This window comes from Magallana gigas, chromosome 10 (assembly GCF_963853765.1).
Source record: "Magallana gigas chromosome 10, xbMagGiga1.1, whole genome shotgun sequence".
Taxonomy (NCBI): domain Eukaryota; kingdom Metazoa; phylum Mollusca; class Bivalvia; order Ostreida; family Ostreidae; genus Magallana; species Magallana gigas.
In genome coordinates, this window is record NC_088862.1 from 28,505,224 (window position 1) to 28,528,507 (window position 23,284).

At 32.9% G+C, this 23,284-nt stretch overlaps 1 protein-coding gene across 2 annotated transcripts in view; it reads right to left on the reverse strand.

Moving 5' to 3' along the window:
- The window catches only part of LOC105342881 (receptor-type tyrosine-protein phosphatase N2), an 85,138-nt gene that overhangs the window by 18,795 nt on the left and 43,059 nt on the right, over window positions 1-23,284 (reverse strand). The window contains exons 10-13 of one of the 2 annotated variants that reach the window (XM_034454427.2): window positions 20,093-20,163; window positions 13,431-13,472; window positions 5,857-6,051; window positions 3,411-3,541 (exon numbers count right to left, since the gene is read on the reverse strand). In XM_034454427.2, coding sequence (XP_034310318.2) covers window positions 3,411-3,541; window positions 5,857-6,051; window positions 13,431-13,472; window positions 20,093-20,163 — 439 coding nt within the window. The remainder of the gene's footprint in view (window positions 1-3,410; window positions 3,542-5,856; window positions 6,052-13,430; window positions 13,473-20,092; window positions 20,164-23,284) is intronic. The other variant, XM_011449966.4, reaches the window with a different exon arrangement.

Genomic DNA, 23,284 nt, shown 5'->3' on the forward strand with positions numbered 1-23,284 from the left:
GAATTTGATCTCAGTCTTACTTTTGTAAAAGCAACATATGGTGGAAAAGTGAGACTGAGGACAAAAGTAAGCTTGTATGGCCCTCAACCTCACTCACTGCAGCAAGATCGAATCCTGCATTGTTGAACAATCAAGCTTAACTTGCTAGCACAACCTGTATTTTTTACTCTTTTGTGTAGTACAAAGTTCTGAAGGCTACACTTATATAAATGGGCCCCAACAAACCCCTTTTTTTTTGGTTGCGACATTGAAAAATTATAAGCACCAGAATACTCCAAGTTTTTCTCTGCCATAAAAGTAAAGTTCAAAGGGCCTAAATCAGATCTTTCACCATAACCTATATATCAGGCCTACTGAATTGGCCAAAAATTAAATTTGGTAAAAATCTATCCAAAAACAACTAAATACAAAAACAAACCCAGATATACAGCTTTTCATTATATCTAAAAAAAAATTAAAAAAAAATTATTATTCAAACTCTTTGCACTTTGAAGTGCAATTTAAAATGATGGAAGACCGAAGGTGATATCAGTTGACTGGTATACATCATGAAAAAGACTTGTCGTAACAGCGTATCAATCTGCGTGGCATATACATTCCAAGTTCACACAACTGATTGTCATTTACGAGGACAGATTGTCAAATTCTCACCAAGTGGTAGAAAATTAGATTGTATGAAAAGAATCAATATTCTTACTAGCCATATTTTTTTTGGAAAAAATAATAGCATGAAAATCAATCTTAATTTTGATACTTTTGCCACGGAGCACCTAGAAAATTAGGAAAAAAATTTCACATAGATTGATGAACCGGAAAAAGTTTTCTTTGACAAAACTTCATCTCAAATTGAATTTGAAAGCAAGAAACTGAACAGTACCTAACACTATTAAATTTGAAATCGCTATCATGTTATTGTTCGACTAATTAATGATTTACTATATCATTAATGATGTTTGTCACTTGAAAATGTGCTGATGCTTAGGGCACTTCATTACCTAATAAAATATTCAGGAGATGTTGGCGAAAAACATTCACTATTTAAGTAATGACCATAAAACACATCTCTCTGAAAATAATGAATATTTTCTTTAACCACATGCAAGACTTTTTTTAGTCCCCTACCGGTTTTCACCGGAGGGGACTATAGCTTTCCTCTGTGTCTGTCAGTCCGTCTGTCCATCCGTCTGTCTGTCCGTCCGTCTGTCTGTCCCACTTCAGTTTTCCACACCTTTTTTCTTTATGCGTTTGAGGAATAATATGAAATTTGCTGAACAGCTTCAAAATGTTAAACTACAGATCAAGTTTACACTTTTGTAGCGTCTGGTTGACATATTTTCGAGAAAATTAATTTTTTACATTCCAATTTTTTAAATATCGGGTTCGATATTCTGCATAACAGTGCATTGTTATATAATAGACTGTTGCTTACTTAGAGTTTTGCAAAAATTGAACAGAATTTTATAGCAAACATAACAACAATATATATATCAGCATGTTTTATATTGTGTGATTTAAGAAATGAAGGAATAAAGGAAATAATTGAGAAAAAATTGGATATCTAGAATAAAAATTGCACGCAGGGGTGGTCACAATTAATGCATATAGAGTTAAAGAAAACAGGTAAACAAATTTAACCGATATTGTTCAAATTATTCAAAATAGAAAAAATATTAAAACTTTATTCCATGGAGACTAGCACTTGTCTGCCAAAATAAGATAATGAGCATTAACTTGAACTGAGTGAAATATATATATATATATATATATATATATATATATATATATATATATATATATATATATATATATATATATATATATATGTGCAGACATCTGAAATCTCTTTCTGTAGACAATAAGGATGCCTCCCTAGGGAGCAGTCATTTTGTCAATCTCAGTCATATAAGCAATCCGATCTACAGAGAGAGAGAAAAAAAAGGAAAAATGGACAGATTTGAAGCAGTAAAACTGAATTAAAGCTCAAAGATGGGAGTAAATAAAGAGAAAAGATTTGTCATCACAAAGCAGTGGCGGAGCCTTCTACATCCCCCTGATGACAAATAGGGCCGAAATCGCCGGGCGTTAATTGGTGCTGGAATCTTCCTTTTATGGGGAATCCCGTTAACGCTGGTGGTTTAATTACGCCGCTGATACTAATGAGGGAGACGGATGCAAAATCCCCATTAAATGCTGAGACAGCACTTATCCATTATCTCGAACCGAAAACGCAAAGCAGCTCGCCAATTTACAGTCGGAGAGCGAAAAAAAAAATGGCTGCCACCATGCACATAGCTATATGGGATCAGAGATTGAAGAGGGAGATATACAGGCTTTAATCAATGTGTCAGGAACACAGCATTGTAGCAACTCTGCTGAATGGTTTGGACCCCATTCAGAAAGCCCATTTAGGGAAAGACTAATATAGCTGACACTTGACTGAAGAAATTGTGTTTCCCCATATACACATGACTCACTGCATGTATATAGCTCTGAATATCTAAGAATTCTGTCATTACCTAGATCCATCATTTCAGAAACTTTCAGCAACATTTCCGTCATTTTCACACCTATTTGTCTAGCCAGAAGTTGTATTTTAACCATAAGTAGGCAATACATAATCTGTAGTTTTCCTCCCATATTTAGGGTGTCAATATGAGTCAAGATCAATATAACATTAACTTGTCTTGTAGAAGATGTATAACCTAGTTAACACAGAAGGTTCATTGCACTAGAGAAAACACAACCCTACTGTGAAATCATTTCAATTTGTGTAATTTCTTGAATTCTTTTAAGTATGACTAACGGCTTTGAAATCTAACAAAGCTGTACAAATTATACCCACATTTTACTATACTGTAAAAACATTTCAACCCACATTTTCATATACTGTAAAAAACATTTCGACCCAATTTTTTACGATATTGTAAAAACATTTCAACCCACGTTTTACTACACTGTAAAAACATTTCAACCCATATTTTACTATACTGTAAAAACATTTCAACCCATATTTTACTATACTGTAAAAACATTTCAACTCACAATTACTTTTCTGCTCTTTTAAGCAGATAGAGCAGAATGGTGTAAAATGTAAAATATTCGCATTGAATATGACAAAGATCTCACAAACTTTGCAAAATTTTCTTGCACACAAATAAAATTTGATTTACAGTATGTAGAACATACTGTAAACATATTATATTTTGCGTGTACGATATTTGGCGGAAGACACTTTTTTAACAAGTTGGCGTGGATTTAAATTAGTGTATTCCTGAATGTGACTATTCTTATACATATATGCATTTCATTTAGCGATGTACTTGAATTAGCGGAAGCCGCATTCCGCCAAAAACGTCAAAAAGAATACACAGCCAAATGTAATACATTTACAGTGGTTTGTATAAAATTACCATGAGGAGGTACTGCTCCGGCTGGATGGGCTTCGAACCTGTTCTCCCGACACACTTCCGATCCTGGAGGCAGCGTGAAGGGGTTCCGGTTTTTCCGTAGTTTTCCCCTGCATCCGCTGTCGACAGAGGTCCTGTTATATAGAAAAAAGACCCCTGCTTTATTCTACATGTTCATGCAACCCTACAAATACTCAAAGGATGAGGCTCTGACATTCAGTCAACTGAAGGTTTGGAAAAAGGTCACATTTTAGTTCTTTTTCAGACATTTCTAAAAAATGGCAGCTAGATCGAACTTCACCTTTTCTATTGCATTACATAAAAAGACCAGTTTCTCACTCTTGGCAAATTTCTAATGATTATATTTCTAGAATGGAATTGGAAAACGTACAAGATATACAGGGAAAAATTTCAAAGATTACAGAAAAAAAAGAATAAAAGACTGAAAATCTAAAAGTAAGATTTTCAATCAGTTTCCAATTAATTAAGTTCCCATGCATGCAGATCTTTTCCAATAAGACAGAACAAGAATAAAGCCTTTGTTCAAATAAAGTTCAATGTCTCCAATAGTTGAAATGCTATTACTGTAGCTGCCCAGGCTACACCAGTTTTATTGGGTCTCCATCCCCATTTGACTACTTCATTTCTAATTGTCACATCTCAGAAGAGAACTAGCTATATATTCTTTTAATGCGATACAGGGAACACCAAATTATTCATTTCATCTTGAACTTTTACCATTTCCATTCTAGGAATATAATCATTAGAGATTTGCCTCTGGTGGTGGAGATACATTTTTGTCCTCATATTCCAGGAATAATGACTTCTCCCCAGTATCTTTTTTTTAATTTGAATGGAGAATATCTGCATGCACACTCTTTTTTTCTGAGGGTATGTCAGACTGTTAGTAGCCTTATTCATGATCAATGCCCCATTCATATCAGATTTCTGAGGGTCTCACATAAATGATTAAAATACATCAGGAGCAATATAGTTTATTAAGTCTATACAAGATTATGAGACAGTCAGGCAAAAATCAAAGATCCTTCCATGTCCTGATTCCGTATTAATGATTTATTCTAACCGAGGCATCATATTCCCTTTTGAATGATTCTAATATGGTTAAGGGCCCAAGATTAGTCAGGAATTGTACACAAGATTTTTTTATTCAAAAGTAACAAACACATACTTATAGATATATATGAAACATGTAAAAACTATCTTAAAGTTTATAGACATATAAATCCTTGGCTTCTTTGAACCTTATAAATTTAAGTTGAGATATCGTGTCTGATCCTAACTTATGAAACAGCAAGCCTCTCTCTCTCTCTCTCTCTCTCTCTCTCTCTCTCTCTCTCTCTCTCTCTCTCTCTCTCTCTCTCTGCCGTCCACTATTGCATTATGGGGTTATGACCAATTGATCCCAATAAATCTGCTGGTATTTTCCCCCCTTCTCTCCCAAATCTAATGGAGGGGACAGACACATCCATCATGGCCGAGGACTTGGGAAACCCGGGCTTCAGTCAGATCCAATCTTGTCACCAATATTTACCAATTTAGCCAGGAAATCCCCACGGTAACGAGATGGATTTTTTGTTGCTGTTAAATGTATGCGCTGAACCTTGGACAAGTTCCATTAATCTGCAGGGTGAATATTGATAAATACACTTTGCACTGTCTCCATTGGAGAAATAAATCAGTGCTGTGTCCACGAGTCAATGTCTGATCAACCGGACGTCTGATGTCCGATTTCTTCTTCATAACGAACAGATGATTTACATGAAATAAATGTCTAGCATATTTTTTACATGTAATCAATGTTAACCATATTTGGTAGAGATAATGGCAATGGTTATTACAAGTTCCTTGCAGATATTAGTTTTGAAAATAGCTGATATATTTCTAAAAAATACTGAACAGAAAAATAATCTACAGTAAAAATACCTCTACCAGATAGGAAATAAGTTAATATCTAGTAATAAATATTTACATAGGTTCAGGTTAGTACATTATTTAGCAGAGAGCAGACAAGTCATGTAAATATCTTATTAGTATCTACTGTGTAATGTCAATATCAGATCTATGAGATATGGTTAGAAAAAATAGACAACTAACATATGATAAGGAACTCAGATAATGTGATATTTATATACTGGATTTGATGATGATAGTAGCAAATCTACCAGTCTGATGAAAGAAAACTTCAATCAACTTTATTATCTAGTGAGCTAGGTGATATATGAGGTCGTATCTAATCAGTAATTTTGTGATGATGTCACTCAATTATCTGTGCAATTTCAAATCTTTTTAATTATTTTTTGTTGAACATTTAATTGATAATTCAAATACCTGTTCAATTTCATTATACCATATCTATTTTTTTAAGGGGGTGGGGGAAGGGGGGAGGGTTTGGGGGAGGGGTTATGAGGGGGGTAGTGTTTTTGTTTACCTGATAATCCTGAGATGGTTCATTTCCTTCTCCTGTTGGTCCGGACGAGAGCTGAGCCAGTTTTTGTTTGGATCTGGAGTTCCTCCGGATCAGGAAAATGATGACGGAGGCGAGCAGGATCCCGGCGATACAGCCACAGAGGACGAAGCTCAGCACGATGTATCTGTCATCTGACACCCGCAGACTGACCGGGTTCTGTCAAAGAGAAAACCGACACCGTAAAAATTATGATTAATACTGTCAGTATGACCTTCCATATGATAAATATGTTGCATTTTTTTTGTCCATGCACATTGCAGTGAAAATACAGTGAAGTTTGGATATACAGAATCCCTTTATCCTGACCTGCCATCATATCACCTCTTATCAATACACAATGCACTGGAGATACAGTGAAATTTGGACGTTCAGAACTCCTGTTATCAAGTAAAGGAATACCAAGATAAATGCTGTCATATACGCGACCCTCAATCAAATAATGCTGTCATTTGTCCACACTGCAGTGAACCACAGAATGAAATGTGGATATAGACAGAACTCACATTTATATATGCCATCTGACAATTTTTAAATTCTTTTTACGCACTTTCTTACTTTGAAGGAACAATCAAGATTTATAGTGTCTATGTGGCTCTATATGAAATAACGCTGCCTGATCAAGACTGAATACTGCAACATTATTGCAGTGAAAATACACTGATTTGTGGATAGACAAAACTTACATATATATATATGCCAACTTGCAATTTATAAATTGTTTCCACCTTCTCACTTTAAAAGGAATATTGAGATTAAGGTGCCTCACTACACCTGGAAATAGTTTTTCAAATCAGCAGAAAATTACTTGATTATGATAGAAAGCATGATGGATAAGAAGTATATATATCAAATAGGCGAAAAAATGTGCAATTTTAGATAAAAAATGGTATTTTCAAAAATTTCATTCAGTAAACATAAACAAAAGCCCCAGGTGGATTCGAACTCATGACCTGCGGTTCACAAGCCTGATACATTAACCACTGAGCTATGACGATATACATCTGAATCGATTGATACAAACAGTTTAACAAAACATTTAAATCGCCATCTTGTGACGTAGTGACTTAAAAAGTATAAGTCTCGGTGTAGTGAAGTACCTTAATGCTGTCTATGAGATTTCCTATCATATAATGCAGGCTCTTGCAATTTGTCCACAGTGCTGCGGTGTAAATCGAGTGATATATGCACCGACTGATAATTTTGCCACTTCCTCTGTGACATTGTAGGAATATTGAGATTAATGCTGTCTAAGTGCCTCACGTCATATAATGTACTTTTTGTCCACATCACAGTGAAAATACAGTGAAATATGGATATATACATGCAGCTAGAACTTGTATATATTTATACTGATATATTTCCATTGGACTGATGATATATAATGTTTCTTCATTATCACTTTGAAGGAATTCAAAGAGAAAATTGTCTTCAATTGTTAAGGGAAATACATATTATGAAACTAACATAATGTTAGCCAAAGAAAAGAATAATAAACAAATTTTCATACATGCATGACGTTTAGAATCATTAATAAATCAACAGCATTGAAATTCATGACATTTTTTTTAGACTGTACATAATGAACTTCATTATAAACCTTAAATTTTTACGAAATTTCTCAAATAATAGACCCCTTCATGATAACTGTGGTACTGCAGGGCAAATTAATGTTCTTTACCGAAATTTTACTTGGTAGATAATTAAATGACGTAAATGAAACAATTGACATTTGTCTTTATCACATACATCATAGTTTTAAGTTGCCTAAATAATTCTATCTTAGCAAAATAACCCAATTTGCTTTGAGACAAAGAAGTAAAATACATACATTAACGTGTATGTATTTTTCACCAAAACTGTATATCCGGTAATTCTCGCGATGATCTAATTTTCGCTTTTTTCGCGATCTCTGTTAAATCGCACAATATTGAATACACACAAATTATTTCTTGCATTGTTTTCTATAAGAAACATTTTAAATCACAAAAACTGAGTGACGCATATTAAAAATGCTTTATATTTTCCCCATTTTCGCAAATTTTGTGACATGCAAAAAAAAAGGATATACGGTATTTTTTTCCAGTTCACTCTTAATTTTTGCCTATCTAATCTAACACAGAAATCGGGAGACTTCAATTTATTCAATAAATCATTTCTGATAATCTTCTTCATCATGGTAGGCCTTGAATTTCATAGTGGTTTTTTGTTTGTTTTTTTTTTAATTTTTTTTAAATTTATCAACATTTACACCCAGAATCGCTGAGATTGTGATAAATGATTCGTCGACTAATTACCCTGCTGTCATCAAATACCGTTACTGCGATAGTCTGACAATGAGGTTCACGCTTAAAAATACAGTAGAAAGAGTCATGCAGAGTGATTTTATGTTCAACTTTAAAGCTGTAGGCCCAGAGACAATGGCAGCACAGGATGATAAAAGTGTGCTTGAAGCCCTAGCACATCACAAAATTTTTGTTTAGCATATTTTTTTTTTTAAATATTGATTTCAAGTCTAAGGAAAAAAGTCTGCGGGAAAAACAATAATCGGATTTGGGATCTTCCTAGCTGGAATTATTTCAGATGCCTTGTCATATATGCAAATCGGTCTACAGTTGAATGGGTTTAATTATTCAAAAAAGGGCTTAAAACTTCAATGAATTGGGCATCAGGCCTGCCACTAGATCTTTGGGCCTTGTTAAATGATCGGAAACCCGACCAGTACATAAATCTCAGACTATTGATTGCAAAGGCTCTTCTTAAGGTTCTTCGGTAATCTACATTTAATTAGACTTTTGTGGAAGAATTTTTTTTATGGATTTTGTTCACAAATATATTGGATTTTATTTTTCACTTTCTCTTTCTGCCTTTCTGAGGAGAGCCCCAGGCTACGTATTTAAAGATGATTGCTGTATTTTATTAGGATGACGTAGATTCAAAGCATTTTGATGACCATTTTTTAAATCGCATGAACGTTTCCTTTCTTGAAATAATGGTAATAACGTTATTATAGGGATTCCTGTGCATTTAATATTCTATACTGAAATGACAATTGCCCACAGCACCTCTTTTAATTGGGTCTTTTAATAGTTCCTCCGATGTATTTTGTAATCTTGGTTTTTCCATGACGTTCTTGAAAAAACAAGCTAGTTGATATTTATTATTATAAACACAAATACAGGATTTTCCACGTCAAGTATTTTCACTGTGTGTTCAAGTGCTACAGTAAAAATTTTTGTGCCATATACAGTAAAAATATTCAGTGCTGCAGCACAAAACCTTACTTAGATATGGCTTGGGCACACTCTAGGAAATAGGGATTATTAAGTCATGAAGACATGTACAAGAAGTTCCACAGATTCAGTTTTTATACACCTTTATTATTCACTTGCAAGGAAACTTTGAAAAAAAAAAAACTTGCTGTCAGAAATATTCACTGATATGTTAGAACCATGAGTTTACTCATGTTTTGATTTGTTTATTACGACATATTTTTAAGGTGGCTCACTACACCTTGAAATATTTTCTCAAATCTGAGCAGAAAATTACTTGATTATGATAGATATCATAATGGATAAGAAGTATTTAATTCAAATAAGCAAAAATTGTGCAAATTTGAATGAAAAATTACATGACTGTTCGAAAATTTAATTCAGTACACATAAACAAAACCTCTAGGCGGATTCGAACTCAAGATCTGCGGTCCAGTAGCCCACTACTTAAACCGCTGCATGCATGAGCTTAGTAGTTAACGACGATATATATAACCCAATCGCACGATATAAACAATGCAACAAAACATTTAAATTGCCATCTTGTGATGTAGTGTCATAAAAAGTATAAGTCTAGGTGTAGTGAGGTACCTTAAATATAAACTTGATATCACAAAAATTGTTGTTGCCGCAAACGGTCATTTGCGCAGTACAACATTGTTGCAAAAAATAAATTTAGTTACAATATATTTACCATGAGTTTTAATGGTTATGTCTAACATTACTCCGATATGCTAAAGATCTCCAAAAGCTCAAGCTCTGTTCAGGCCCAAAAGTAAAATTTTTGATTAATGGAGTTAAATTTCACTCTTTTGCAGGACTATATCCATAATTTGATTGTGTATTAATATCTGAATATCGGATATCAAGTCCAAACTACAATATCTAGAATGATGAAATGATATCAATTTTTGAATTCCAATCTTTTTAACACCAATTTGACTGAAAAATAATAAATCAAAAATCTTTTTCATTTAATCAAGCCAGGTTCTTGAGCATGCTCAACAAGTTTGCCATTTCAAAGATATCCAATATCTATTAACAATATCTAGCATCTTTACAGTACCATGATTCTACTAGCTGAACATTAAAACAAACTTAATCAAGGCAAGCTTCTAAAACTAAGTCTTGCAGAACACTGCAATTAAATGCCATTAATTGTGCCAAAAGCCCTAGATTAGTATTTTTCCTTGATTAAGAGTTTCTAATTTCCGGAATTAATCATTATTTTTTGGTATGCATGAGCATGGGTTTCTCATTTTGATTTACAAATGACCTTAAACGGGCATTAATTTTCAGCATATAGATTTTTTTTCATACCAAATAGGTATCATAGACTTTAACCTTGTGAAAAAACAGCCAATTCATTTCAGGATCTTGTATCTCAGTCACATGCAGAGAAGCAAAGTGAACTTTTTGGCATGGTGTCTTATTTTGATTGACAAATGACCTGAAACAGGCATTATTTCAGCAAAATACATTTCATTTCATATCAAATACGTATTGTAGACTTGAACCTTGTGCGACAATAGCCAATTCATTTCAGTATCTTGTACCTCAGGCACAGTGGTGCAATTTAGTGAAATAAGAAACGGTCTGCTGAAAAGTAGAGGGTTTTCATAGCTTTTTATGTTCATTTGGAACCCCAATCACTTTAGTTTTTACTCTATCTTTCATCCCTCTGAATTTCTCCAGCAAACAGCATAATTGATTGTCTGCACTTTAAGACTCATCATTTTAAATTGGTTTAAATTCAAACCCTTGGGAAATTTCTCAAATTTCTCAAATCAGTGCAGAAACAAAAACACCAAAAAAAATAGTTAAGTGACAGCTGTAAGCTATATGGCCAAATCACAACACATTGAAGTAAAACTTCCAGTTCACAAGTTCATTCAAAACTGATTTATAAACTAAGATTTTGAATTGAAACTCAAAGATTACATAATCTGATATTGATCATCTGCAAATAATAAAGCTCAGAAAGTCGGGGGTAACTATATTATGGTACAGTTGAATATCAAACTTAAGAGCAAAATTAAAAATTCCCTGGTGGCTGAGTAAATTCTATCTAACCAATCAGACAGTCTACGACATATACGTCTTAAAATGAACCAGTTTACAATGTGTGTGTCCCATGATGAACCAGTTTATACGAGGAAGTCCTCCCTGATTCTTAATTTTTTGGGCTCCAAGGTTTCGAATCTCATGGAATCAATATGGTGTCTAACCTAGCTAAAGGCGGTCGCGGTTATCTCAAAGGACGTTAATTAATCTGCCACTGTTCCATATAGCCGATCAATATCCAACCATGCTTTGATCAGCAGCCAAGGGGAAGTAACTACCACAATTAACAGCATGTCTCGTCTATTCATAATCATTGTGCAATCACGATTGTCAAGGATTTTGTCATGATTATTTTTTTTTTAAAAATGCTTTGTTCTCTCTCATGTCACTTTTATCATGGCCGATTGACTTAATTGTGAACTGTGAAAATTTGCGACAAAATTGGGATCAAACATGCACACTCACATTTATGTGAGAAAAAAAATTGTTCCCTAAATAAAACCCATAAGTAATATTGTATTTCCATTGGATACATTACTATTCAAATCATATGTTGGATCAAAATGGAATACATCATGTACGACGACACAGCGATATTGATTCTCTGACGCAGGGCCATACCGCAGTGACAAATCTGTATTTCTAGTCTCGAACTGATTCTCACAAAAAAAAAAACATGCTACATTGTCAAACGGCTGAGCAAATGTTGATCTTTGGTTGTCGCAGGTAATAATTGTTTCAGTCTCTTAATTAATACTTCTGTCCAATTATTTGAAATTCCCCCAAGACCAAGTGGCACACAATGGCCTGTTTCTATACGCAACAGAATTTTTTAAAAGGTCATTTTTTACCTTTGTGTGGGAATAATATTTTTTATTATGCATCTGTACAGCACACATTTCTCAGAACATTAGTGAATGCTTCTACATAGAATGACTCAAATAGAATTATTTGCCTGATCATTTGTTACCAATATTTTAAAGTGATGGACATTTTGATACACACTTTTCTTCTCGGAATCATTTTATTTTTTTTCTTAATATTCCTGATGTTAGTGTATTCTGCAGCCCCTTATGTTTAAAACCACTCACAGCAAAATAGATTGGAATTCCTGCTATTATGTTGGTTTAAATTGACAAAAGGATTAAAACTTTAATCTCCCTTTATTTCAGGAGGCTGAAAGGTCAACAAATTAACCATCAGATCTACCTAAAAAATTTCTAAAAAGATATTATTTGTTTTGCTTTAAACTAACTATTATTTAGTATAGAACAAATCCAGATATTTTACCTTTCAAATTTGGGTAATTTTCCTAATATTTTTATTTAGAGCTTTTCTTCCAAAGGAGATCAATTTAGTCTAAAAATGGCCATGACCATCAAGCCCTCTTAATGGCGAAATTTCCAGTCTGTAATGCACTTCAAAATCCCAGGTATTTTTTGCAGTAAAAAAAACTTGTTTACAATTTTTTGCTTTTAATACTTTATAATTCAAAATTAATTTAAAAGCATATATGTAGCTATCAAAAATATCATGTCTTATTTTTTCAGAAAGGAATCATATATTATAAGTAGCAAACAATAATCCTTAAAAATAATTTCCATGCATCTCTAATCCAAGAAAGAGAAGATTAAAAGAATTCAGAAACAAAAGAAAAGGAAAGACAAATCAATAGAACTCACTGGGAAAAGCAAATCAGATATTCCGGTCTATAATTCTAATTTACCGGCCATTGGAATTTATCATACTACTGTATAATGATGCTTAATAATTTCTAAAAGGTTGACACTTCCCTCTGATGTCTACGAGAAATCAATGCAATATTACATAAAAATCTCTGATCCGAGCAGACATCGACACAGTCTAGAAGTCACTTGCATAAATGCCACATATTTATATTTATAGGAAGATACATTTTTTATTTTCCTAATTCATAAAACATTATCTATTATCCCCAATTGGTTTACTCAGTTTTACGAGCTTTAAACTTTGACATTAGGTAACAGAGCTTTTAAGATATTGATCATCTAAGATAACTCTCAACTGAGGATTCAAATAAAAAAAAAAATTCCCAGTCATTTAACAGCATGAAGCATCGCTGCACAAACTGATAGTAAAAGAATCATCTGCAATTTCATCCCCACTTTTAAAACTGGTAAAACCCAATGAATAATTGATCCCCATTCTGCATTATCTACTTACCTTCCTAAATAAAGTTCTCTGTGATTCACTCCATGCACTCTCCTGTCATGAAAAAAAACCCCAGAAAATCATGGGACTTCTTTTCAGGTAACTAGCCTCTCCCCGATCATCCACAGCAGTCAGGTTCTGCTATTTACCCCAAAAAAGGGTAAAAAGAACCATGCCTTCCACACTGCATGAAAAGGCCTTAGAATATGGAACAAGCTCGCATTTTTTTTTTACCTGTAAAGCTATGGTGCCTGTGTGAAAATGAACACAGATTCAAATTGACTGGCTGATTTTACACAAATTATCATAATATTGATTATGGAAGGAGCCAGTGATGACAGGCTGTTGGCATGGCAACTAAATTCAAATGTCTCTGCAAATTCATCAAAGGCTTGTGAATAAGAAGCTGAGAGATTCAGACTGGAGAGGATTTAAAACAGAGGGGGAGGGGAAGACAGGGGGATAGAGATTTCCTTCAGGGCTTAATGCTTTCACATCCCTTAGATGACACGTAGATATTGCAGAACCATGCATACTAACTCACAGGAGTTCACTACAGCATAGCAACTCAAAATCTTCCAGAGTTGCTTCATTATGATCGCATAAGAATCTTCCTGGTTCTAGTTTGTCAGAATTAAATAATTTCTTTTTTTCGGTCAACACCTCTCTGAGTCTCTATACAATAGAAAATTTGGATGAGATTATTTTTTTTTTTTGGCAAGATACTATATACACTTTTACATATATGCACACATTTATATTTTTTTTTTTTGGGGGGGGGGGGGGTCTGGAAGTCCAACCAATTAGAGAAGTCTTAGGCTAGTGTTATCAAAAATGTATTCTAGAGACTAATCTTTGAATAACACACTGAATAGCAAGTGCATTGTTTTTCTGCAATAAATAACACACAAAAATAAGAATCATTAACTAACTACCTAATTACATTGCATTTGGGGTTCTTTTTTTATTCAACGATTTTTGCCTTTAAAAAAAATTGTTTTAAAGAGCAAGCAATTTTCCCTTTTTCCTCCCATTTTCCTGACCTAGTATAATATATCAACCGTGTTTTCTTGGTATAAAAAGAGTTCTTTGGAGACATTTGAAATTTTTCATGTACAAGATTCCCCCCTCGTCAAGTTAACAACAGTGTAGGGTACATAAAGCACTAGATATCGTCTCTCAAAGGAAACTTCAAATGATTAAAAAACTGATCTCAATCTGCAAAGCTCGCAGCGCTGTGGACTATAATTTGTAATAAAACTCCAGGAATTGTTCTTTATAATCATCAAACTTCACAACCGTTAATTAAAGGACTAACTCCTAGATGAACTAATTTTTTTTTATTCATTTATGTAGGCCAAACACCAGTTTTAAGGTAGGCCAATGAAACAAAAACTCAAAGTTTTTTAAAGAAAAATTATGAAAAAAGAACTTTAATAGCATGCTGATTATAGTGATTTTTAGTGACGCGTCGTAATGACTTGGAAATTACTTATTATATTTCATAAAAATCCTGATAATGATCCTGATGTTCTAAAGAAAAAACAAATTTATCATCTAAAAAAACAAAGAAAACGGATATACTGAGTATTCATATCAAATGATCCTTGTTTGAGCTGCAGGATTTAGTGTGCTGCAAGAATAACTGAAGTCAGATTGCAATACATTTTGTACTTCAATCTTAAAGCTTCTGTATAAAATATTGGTCTCAAATAATTTCAATTTCTCAGACAATCTGTCTGAAAAAGCTAGCACTCACTGTCTAGATGAAAAGAAAAAAAATCAAAGCTCATATTTGTCTTGATAATATGTTATGAGATTTTAATATTTTTGTAATATAATATGGTTACAATATCAATGCTGAAGAAAATTGGGGAGTCAAGTCAAATTGGGAAAAATTTTTACAACCTTTATAGACGTAATCAGATTCCTTAAAGTCATTCTATCAGTCACAGTAGTACCACAGACCCTGGAGCCAAAGTAAATTGGTAGGTGCAGATCTCGATAGTTCTAATTTCGTAGAGCTCATTGCAATAAAACGGGGGGAGATAAGTTACAAATGTTTCCTAGGTATTAGACACACCAAAGTTTAATGACAACCGCGAGTGGGTTGAGATTTACCAATAAAACACGCCATCTCCTGAGCCCATCGTTCTGATGTTGCTTGCGAAGGAAATGTCGACTATTTTATGAGACCTAGTCAGCGGACGACGTAACCTGTTGCTTTCGGTTTTCGTCCACGTTATATCAGGGTTGGTTTTTTTTTTTTCGATTTTCCCGGAGTCATAATCGACATTAAAACCCAACTTTAATGACAATGGTTCATCATTTACAGAGAGGTTTATCCTTTTTTTTTTCTTTTTAGGTGTATAGATTCCAATTAAAAGTTGTTTGTTCCTATGCTTGTACAACACTAATAGGTGTGAATTCTTTGGTGATTACGAGTGATTACGAGTTCTAATGCCCGAGATATGATCATCTTCCATGTAGTTTGAACATCCCGAATGACATTTCCCATTTAAACAAAAATCCATTATAAACTGACTTCTCATGCTAGAAACTGGATAAAGGCAATTGAAAAAAAAGGTTGATTTTTAATATGTTAATATTCTAAGGTTGACTTTACAAAAAACAGATAAACAAAACACTAGTTTAGGGTTGAAAGGTCACAATAAGTTCTGAATCACCACTCCGTAAAAAAAAAAAACTATTAAAGTTTAAAAATTGAAGTAAAACAAAAATCCTCATTTAATATCTAAGCTTTCAATTAAAACAAAAGTTTAATTTGTGGAAATGCCTGCATTCCCTAAATCTTTAATTCTAATTAAATCTACGGAACCTGCTCACACCGTCGCTTTGACTAGTATTATTGATTAAAACTTAAGGAAGAAGAGAGCATATTCATACATAAAATAAGAAAAAAAATATTCATGATTTAATTTCCACAAACTTACACAAAAAAGAAAAAAAAATTGAAAAAAAACAGTAGGTCAATGAGGAAATTGATGCCATGTCTTTGATTAGAATGCTGAGGTAAATATGCATGAAAATAACATTTAATAATGATGACGTCTTGTAAGTTGTCGGAACTAGTGTGACTTAACCTTTTGTATGTTTTGAAATACAATAGTAAGAATATGTTCAAACTCAAATCATAACAATTAACACACACACACAGACGGCAGTCACTGACTATTAAACACTGTAGTAGCAAATATGATAGAGAGAAGATAGAGAGAAGGACGGGAGAAGTGTTGTAATGGAGACACATGACTCCATGATAAGTGTCTTCCATAACGCCACGACAGAAACATGACACAGAAAGCTTCAACCATAGATTGCAGGCTCCGCCATTTGTTCAATGTTTTCACACTTCAGAGAATCTCACCTTTCATCTTGCGTTGTTCAGCTGTGTAACATTGTAATCAATGCTTTTACTTCATGCGACTCATCAACGCATACGTATAACTGGATCATTTGAATGAAAGGAAGCTGGTTCATGAAAGGGAACTCAATAACATGTTTAACACCTCTCTCTCTCTCTCTCTCTCTCTCTCTCTCTCTCTCTCTCTCTGGCAATCATATGGAGTGTCACATATAACACAAATTAAATCATATAGTATTATCATGCTTTAATTTTCTAACTTCTGATTTTGAACAGTCCTCTCTCTCTCCTCTCTCTCTCTCTCTCTCATTATTTTCATGTGCTGAATTATATATTTAATCTGTTTAATGTACATATTAAATCACAAATCTTTGTAAATTCCAAGAGTAATTCCTATATTTTTTGTATTTATAAGGAATTATAATGAAACAGTACTAGTGGAATCAATAAACACCTCTCTCTCTCTCTCTCTCTCTCTCTCTCTCTCTCTCTCTCTCTCTCTCTCTCTCTCATCAAGCGAATCGATACATTTTTCATATACATGTAATATGTCCTATTCTGATCAAATAGTGCCTTAGAATCAGAATTATTCACATATAGATATTTGATTGCTTTAATCTATTAATTTCAATACTTTTTCTTTCATTAAGCAGTTTTAGTCAATAAAAGCCCTATGTACACAAACTTTACTTAAGGATTTGTGGATTGATATCAATTGTTGTGACATTGCTGGAAAAAAAGTTTACTCATGTAGTACACAGCAAATTTCATAACCAATCAAACAAGATATCTGTGAGCCAATGCTCACTAGTGATACCCCCACTCTGATGTGAATATGCAAAATAAGCAAAGTCAACATTTAACAGAAAGCTGGCATCCAATTGGTCAGAAATATATCCCACAATATGGCATGCCTAAACAAATAGTGTGTTAAAATTTCAAGCATCTGCGATAAATAGCTGCTGAGAAATCCTTGAGGAAAATTGTTTGAAAATTTTGGCTAAAATAAACAAAGTACTCATTTAACAGGAAGATGACGTCCGATTGGTACAAAAATATATCCCACGATATGGCATGCCTTAACAAACACTGTGTAAAAATTTCAAGCATCTGCGATAAACAGTTGCTGAGAAATCTTTGACGAAAATTTGTTTGAAAATTTTGGTTAAAAAAAAAGCAAAGTCGTCATTTAACAGGAAGTTGACGTCCGATTGGTACAAAAATATATCCCACGATATGGCATGCCTTAACAAACACTGTGTTAAAATTTCAAGCATCTGCGATAAATATTTGCTGAGATAAATGCGACAGAAATTTTTGTTACGGACAGACAGACAGACACACAAGGGTAAAACAGTATACCCCCTCTCCTTCGGAGCGGAGGTATAAAAAGCAGTAAACAATTAAATAAAAGTTGAACATAGCCAATCAAAAAGCACAGAACAATTTAATAGAAGTTGTACATAGCCAATCAAAGAGCGCAGAACAATTTAATGATGGTTGAACATAGCCAATCAAAGAGCACAGAACAATTCAACGAAAGTTGATCAATGTTGACTACATTACGGCTAAATAAATCAGATAATTAAATTTATAGCGTAACAATATTTACCATGTAAACTAATGCCTTTTGAACATTATGTGATAGCATCCCTCGCAAATGCTCAATTTCCAATCGTCACATCCATAACATGAAAATGGAATATGTCACTTATGATATTTTAAAAAATTATCATTTCTTAAAATAATATATATTGACTACATTACGGCTCAATAAATCAGATAATTAAATTTATAGCGTAACAATATTTACCATGTAAACTAATGCCTTTTGAACATTATGTGATAGCATCCCTCGCAAATGCTCAATTTCCAATCGTCACATCCATAACATGAAAATGGAATATGTCACTTATGATATTTTAAAAAATTATCATTTCTTAAAATAATATATACGTAGTCTCTGTTGACTTTGATATTAAATTTCATCAGAATTAATATGATCAACACAAAATCGGCAAATGTATTCTAAGCTAGCTCCATTCAAATTCTTTATCAATCCAACGAATCCATCAATCTATGACTATAGGTATACACCAATTAATTAGCTACTCTCACAATGTTTTATTAAAAATCAAGAACTTCATTCACACATCTTTTATATTAATAATCAAGAAGACGTTGTCATTGTCAATAAAAGCTGCAAGCTGCCAGCGAACAATTCAATTTCTTTTCCAAAAAAGAATGGAAATACCAGGTAAACCAAGGAAATTAAGGAAACCCTGGACTTTATGACAATTAATCAGTCGTCTATTAAGATCTGAGAGAAATACAGGTCTCCATTATTATGATTATAACTTCAAAGTTTGACTTGATCAAGAATAGAAATCTTCATTGTTGGGAGGGGGGGGGGTTGAGATTAGGTGTATAGGTCATCAATCCTCCATCTTTAATTTGTACAACAATCTAATATTACAGAGCTTAATCATATAAAAGAAACATAATCTGCCACAGTGATAGTATTTTCATGTACCTTTTGGGAAGGAATACACCTTCGATCAGCCTCTCCTACCCACAATGCACCAATACAGAGAACAACAACACAATGCCACATATTGTTGTATTATTTTTGCATACTTTTTGTGAACAAATACATTTTCAACCATTTCTACCCACAGAATACCTTTATACACTAATATTCTGGGTGTACAAGAGAATCAGTGGTTGGTTGTTCTGAAAGTCAATTCATTTCATCCAAGATGTAACCTTTGAAAATGAATTTCTTTATCACTTTTTTTTTCTCTCTATGTACTGGTCCAGGGTTGAGATCACTCAAACTGAATCTAGATGCTCATTGACAGCTGAATCATTTCGATTCATTACACACAAAGCAGGAATCAAAACTGACTTTTAAGTTTTTCCTTGTTCCATTAGTGGAAGCACAACTGAGAATACTATAAAATGTGGAAATGTTTCCACTGGGGAAAATATTCGCAAAGTTCACGATACGAAAGTTTCAGAATTTTCGTCACCTTATCAAAATTCACGACACTAAAGTTTCAGAGAATTTCATCCCTTTAAAACTAAATTTTCAAAACTGAAAAAAGAAACCATGGTACTTCACCATATGAGAAACACATTTTGTGCTTTTTCGGAAGAAGTCAAATCCCAAAGCAAAAATGCTTAAATATGTTTCAGAGATATAGACAAGTTTCATCCAGTAAAATTTTTTTGACCAATTCCTGATGATTAATTTAATATTTTATTACAGAGGACATTTAGTACTTACAGCATTGTTTCCAATTCCGACGTCAGTGATTCCTAGGCTAAGTTTTTTCTGGACTTTGTCCTTTATGCTCTCTGTGAAGAAAAAAAAACAGCAAATAGTAGCATAAAGTCAGAGAAAGCCAGAAAATATTGTGCTGCTAGCTCAATCACTCAACAGAACAAATAAAGAACAAATCTCACTGCCAAAATCATGCAGTGCTGTGTTGTATTTTATTGATCAAATGCATGGCTATTTGTGCGATTATATCAAGCAATGACTTGTACAGTATATATATGGACATTATAATTAGTATATTTATTGAAGCACTAGTTAGCACAAATAAAAATGTGCTAATGAATAGAGAGTCGAAAGAAAAAAAAAAAATGATATTAGGTCGTGCACTGCATGGTTGTATTTTTTCTATAGTTTAAAAACAAACACACCCGGAGGAAAGATAATGTAGTTTATTATTTATTTAATACTGTAAATGTCTTAAATTTGGCCTTTCGTATGATATTTGGCAGAAAGTGATTTTTCAAGAAATTAGCTTTGATTTGAATTAGTGTTATATATATATATATATATGAACTCATTTGTACCCAGATATACATGATTGTACACATTTAGCGATGTACTTGATATTGCAGAAGATGCTTTCTGCCAAAACATGCTAAAGAATATATATATTTACAGTTAACAGTACTGTCTGTCTGTCTGTGTGTGTGTGTGTGTTCGTCTCTCTCTCTCTCTCTCTCTCTCTCTCTCTCTCTCTCTCTCTCTCTCTCTCTCTCTCTCTCTCTCTCTCTCTCTCAGAATGCTAACCTATCATTTTGAATGCACTCTTCAAAGCCAAACAATGCCATATAAAATTCAGCATAAGAAGTCTACTCAAGGATTCTTTAAATATGCCCATATAGATGACATTCATCCAATAATACCATGCAATTTACTCACATTTGGTTTGAAAAATGTTCAAAACTTTATTGATTTGTGACTGCTTCATAACACGTTCATAACACGTTTTGCGCAATGAATTGAATTAGTTCAAGTTGAAGATTGTTCATCCTATACTCAGGATGACAGAAGAGATGCATGGACATCACTCATCTATAAATTGCAAAATTTTTTAATTTTTTAAAATGTTGAAACTAAGATTTTACAATGATATTGTTCAGCATGCTGTATTCAGAGAAGTACATATGGTTTCATTTCATTTCAGCTGAAAGATTATATAGCTTTAAGTTCAAAGTTCCAAAGAAGGAAATCTCTTTCATGAAAATTTATAACATATCTCTCTCTCTCTCTCTCTCTCTCTCTCTCTCTCTCTCTCTCTCTCTCTCTCTCCACCAACAAGTGAACAAGAAGAAAGTCTTTGATTCTTTGCACACACAAATTTGAGTATATAGTTAATCTGAGTGACTAAAAATCAAGCATCATATGCATTCACTGACTACAACACCTATATCCATGTGCAAAACAAAGCATTCAACAATATTACAATTGCATGTTTACCATTTGCTTTCATGCACTTAACAAAATAATTTGATTTTGTTAAAAAAACAAATCTTCACTGAAAGGAGAAAAAGACAAATATGATAGCTCTTAGACTTTGAAACTAATATATTTGGATGCTCATCGTTATCATTGATAACTTGTCTATTCACTGCTCACCATCCTCAAAATCTTCAACAAGCTGTTTGTTATGAAATTACGTAAAAGAAATTCAATACAAGACTGCATATGGTCTGAAAAATCCCACAACTCCATTTCAATACTTTGATCTTTGCTATTTTGCAAGCAATTTAAACCCACGTAAGACATTTCAAATCATGAAAGTAGAAAAAAAAAAGTAAAATCAAATTTTGAAGAAATTTAATTCTTAAAGAGAGATGTTTTTCTTTCTTCATAAAAAGCTAAAATTAAATGAGATTGCTTTTTCCTTGCTTTCATTAATAATTTAATAAGTATATTTTTAACCTTTAACACATTGGGGATAATAATGTTACTCATTTTGTGAGAAAACTTTATTTAAATATAGTAAATATACTTTATGCATGAAATATGGAAATGTATATGCACAAGTTATTATCATACATAAATATGTTTGTAGAGATGCCAAGATTTTGTGCATTCCATAAATTTTTATCATTCATACACTTATTAATTAACTTAAATTTTCCAATTTAAACAATGCTTTTATGAAGAGAAAATGGCAAATTTGGCTGAGTACAAACACCAAACCTATTAAAATTAGGATTTTGGTGAATCTTTAAGTTTATCCTCATGTATGTGTAGAATTAAGAGGGCTCGATTGATGGTCATGGCCATTTTGACTAAAATAGTCTCCTTGAGAAGAAGAGCTCTATAAAACATATAGAGAACCATTCAAATTATAAAGTTAAAATATATTTTAGATTCATTTTTCACTAAATGATAGTTTATGGCTTAAAATATCATACCCAATTTTCAAAGAAAGATCCAATGGAAATTGAATTGATCATCCAGCCTCTTTAAACAAAATACAGTAAAACTTCATTATCTTAAACTTACATAAGATGGAAATGTTTAAAAACTTCCATTTATCCAAATGTTCGAAATATCAAGGGTAAAATACTTGAAAAATAAGTAATTGGGACTTACAAATCACTATGGCATATCCATTGTATTTGAGATATCAGTGTTCAAGATATCAAAGTTCAACTGTATTTACATATTGGTCTGGCTTAATTTTTTCAGAGGAAGAAGGCAATGTCATGATACTTTGTTGCATTAATAAACATGAAAGCATGCAGTTCATTCAACCTGCTATAACAATTAAACTTTGTGTATAACTGTCTTCCAACAAAAAGGACGTTGAAAACAAGTTGTTCACTGTGCTGAGGTTTTATCATTATAGTTGATGTGGAGCATATATATTTTATCATTGATCCATTACATGTATTGTTCACTAAGGTAATAAAAATGAACGATCTGAATTGGAAGGATGGCATTGTGTCAGCAAGTTTAATGGTGTATCCTAAACACTAAAATTAAGAAGGCTGGATGGATGTTGCCATTTTAGGACTATTAATTTAACTCCTTAAAATGAAGAGCTCTGCAAAAAGACATAAAATTTCAAATTTGAATCTAAGATATTTGGATTTTTTTTTTTTAAAGAAAAAGTTATATCACCAAAAATATCATATTTAAAATTTTGAGGCATACTTGATGGGT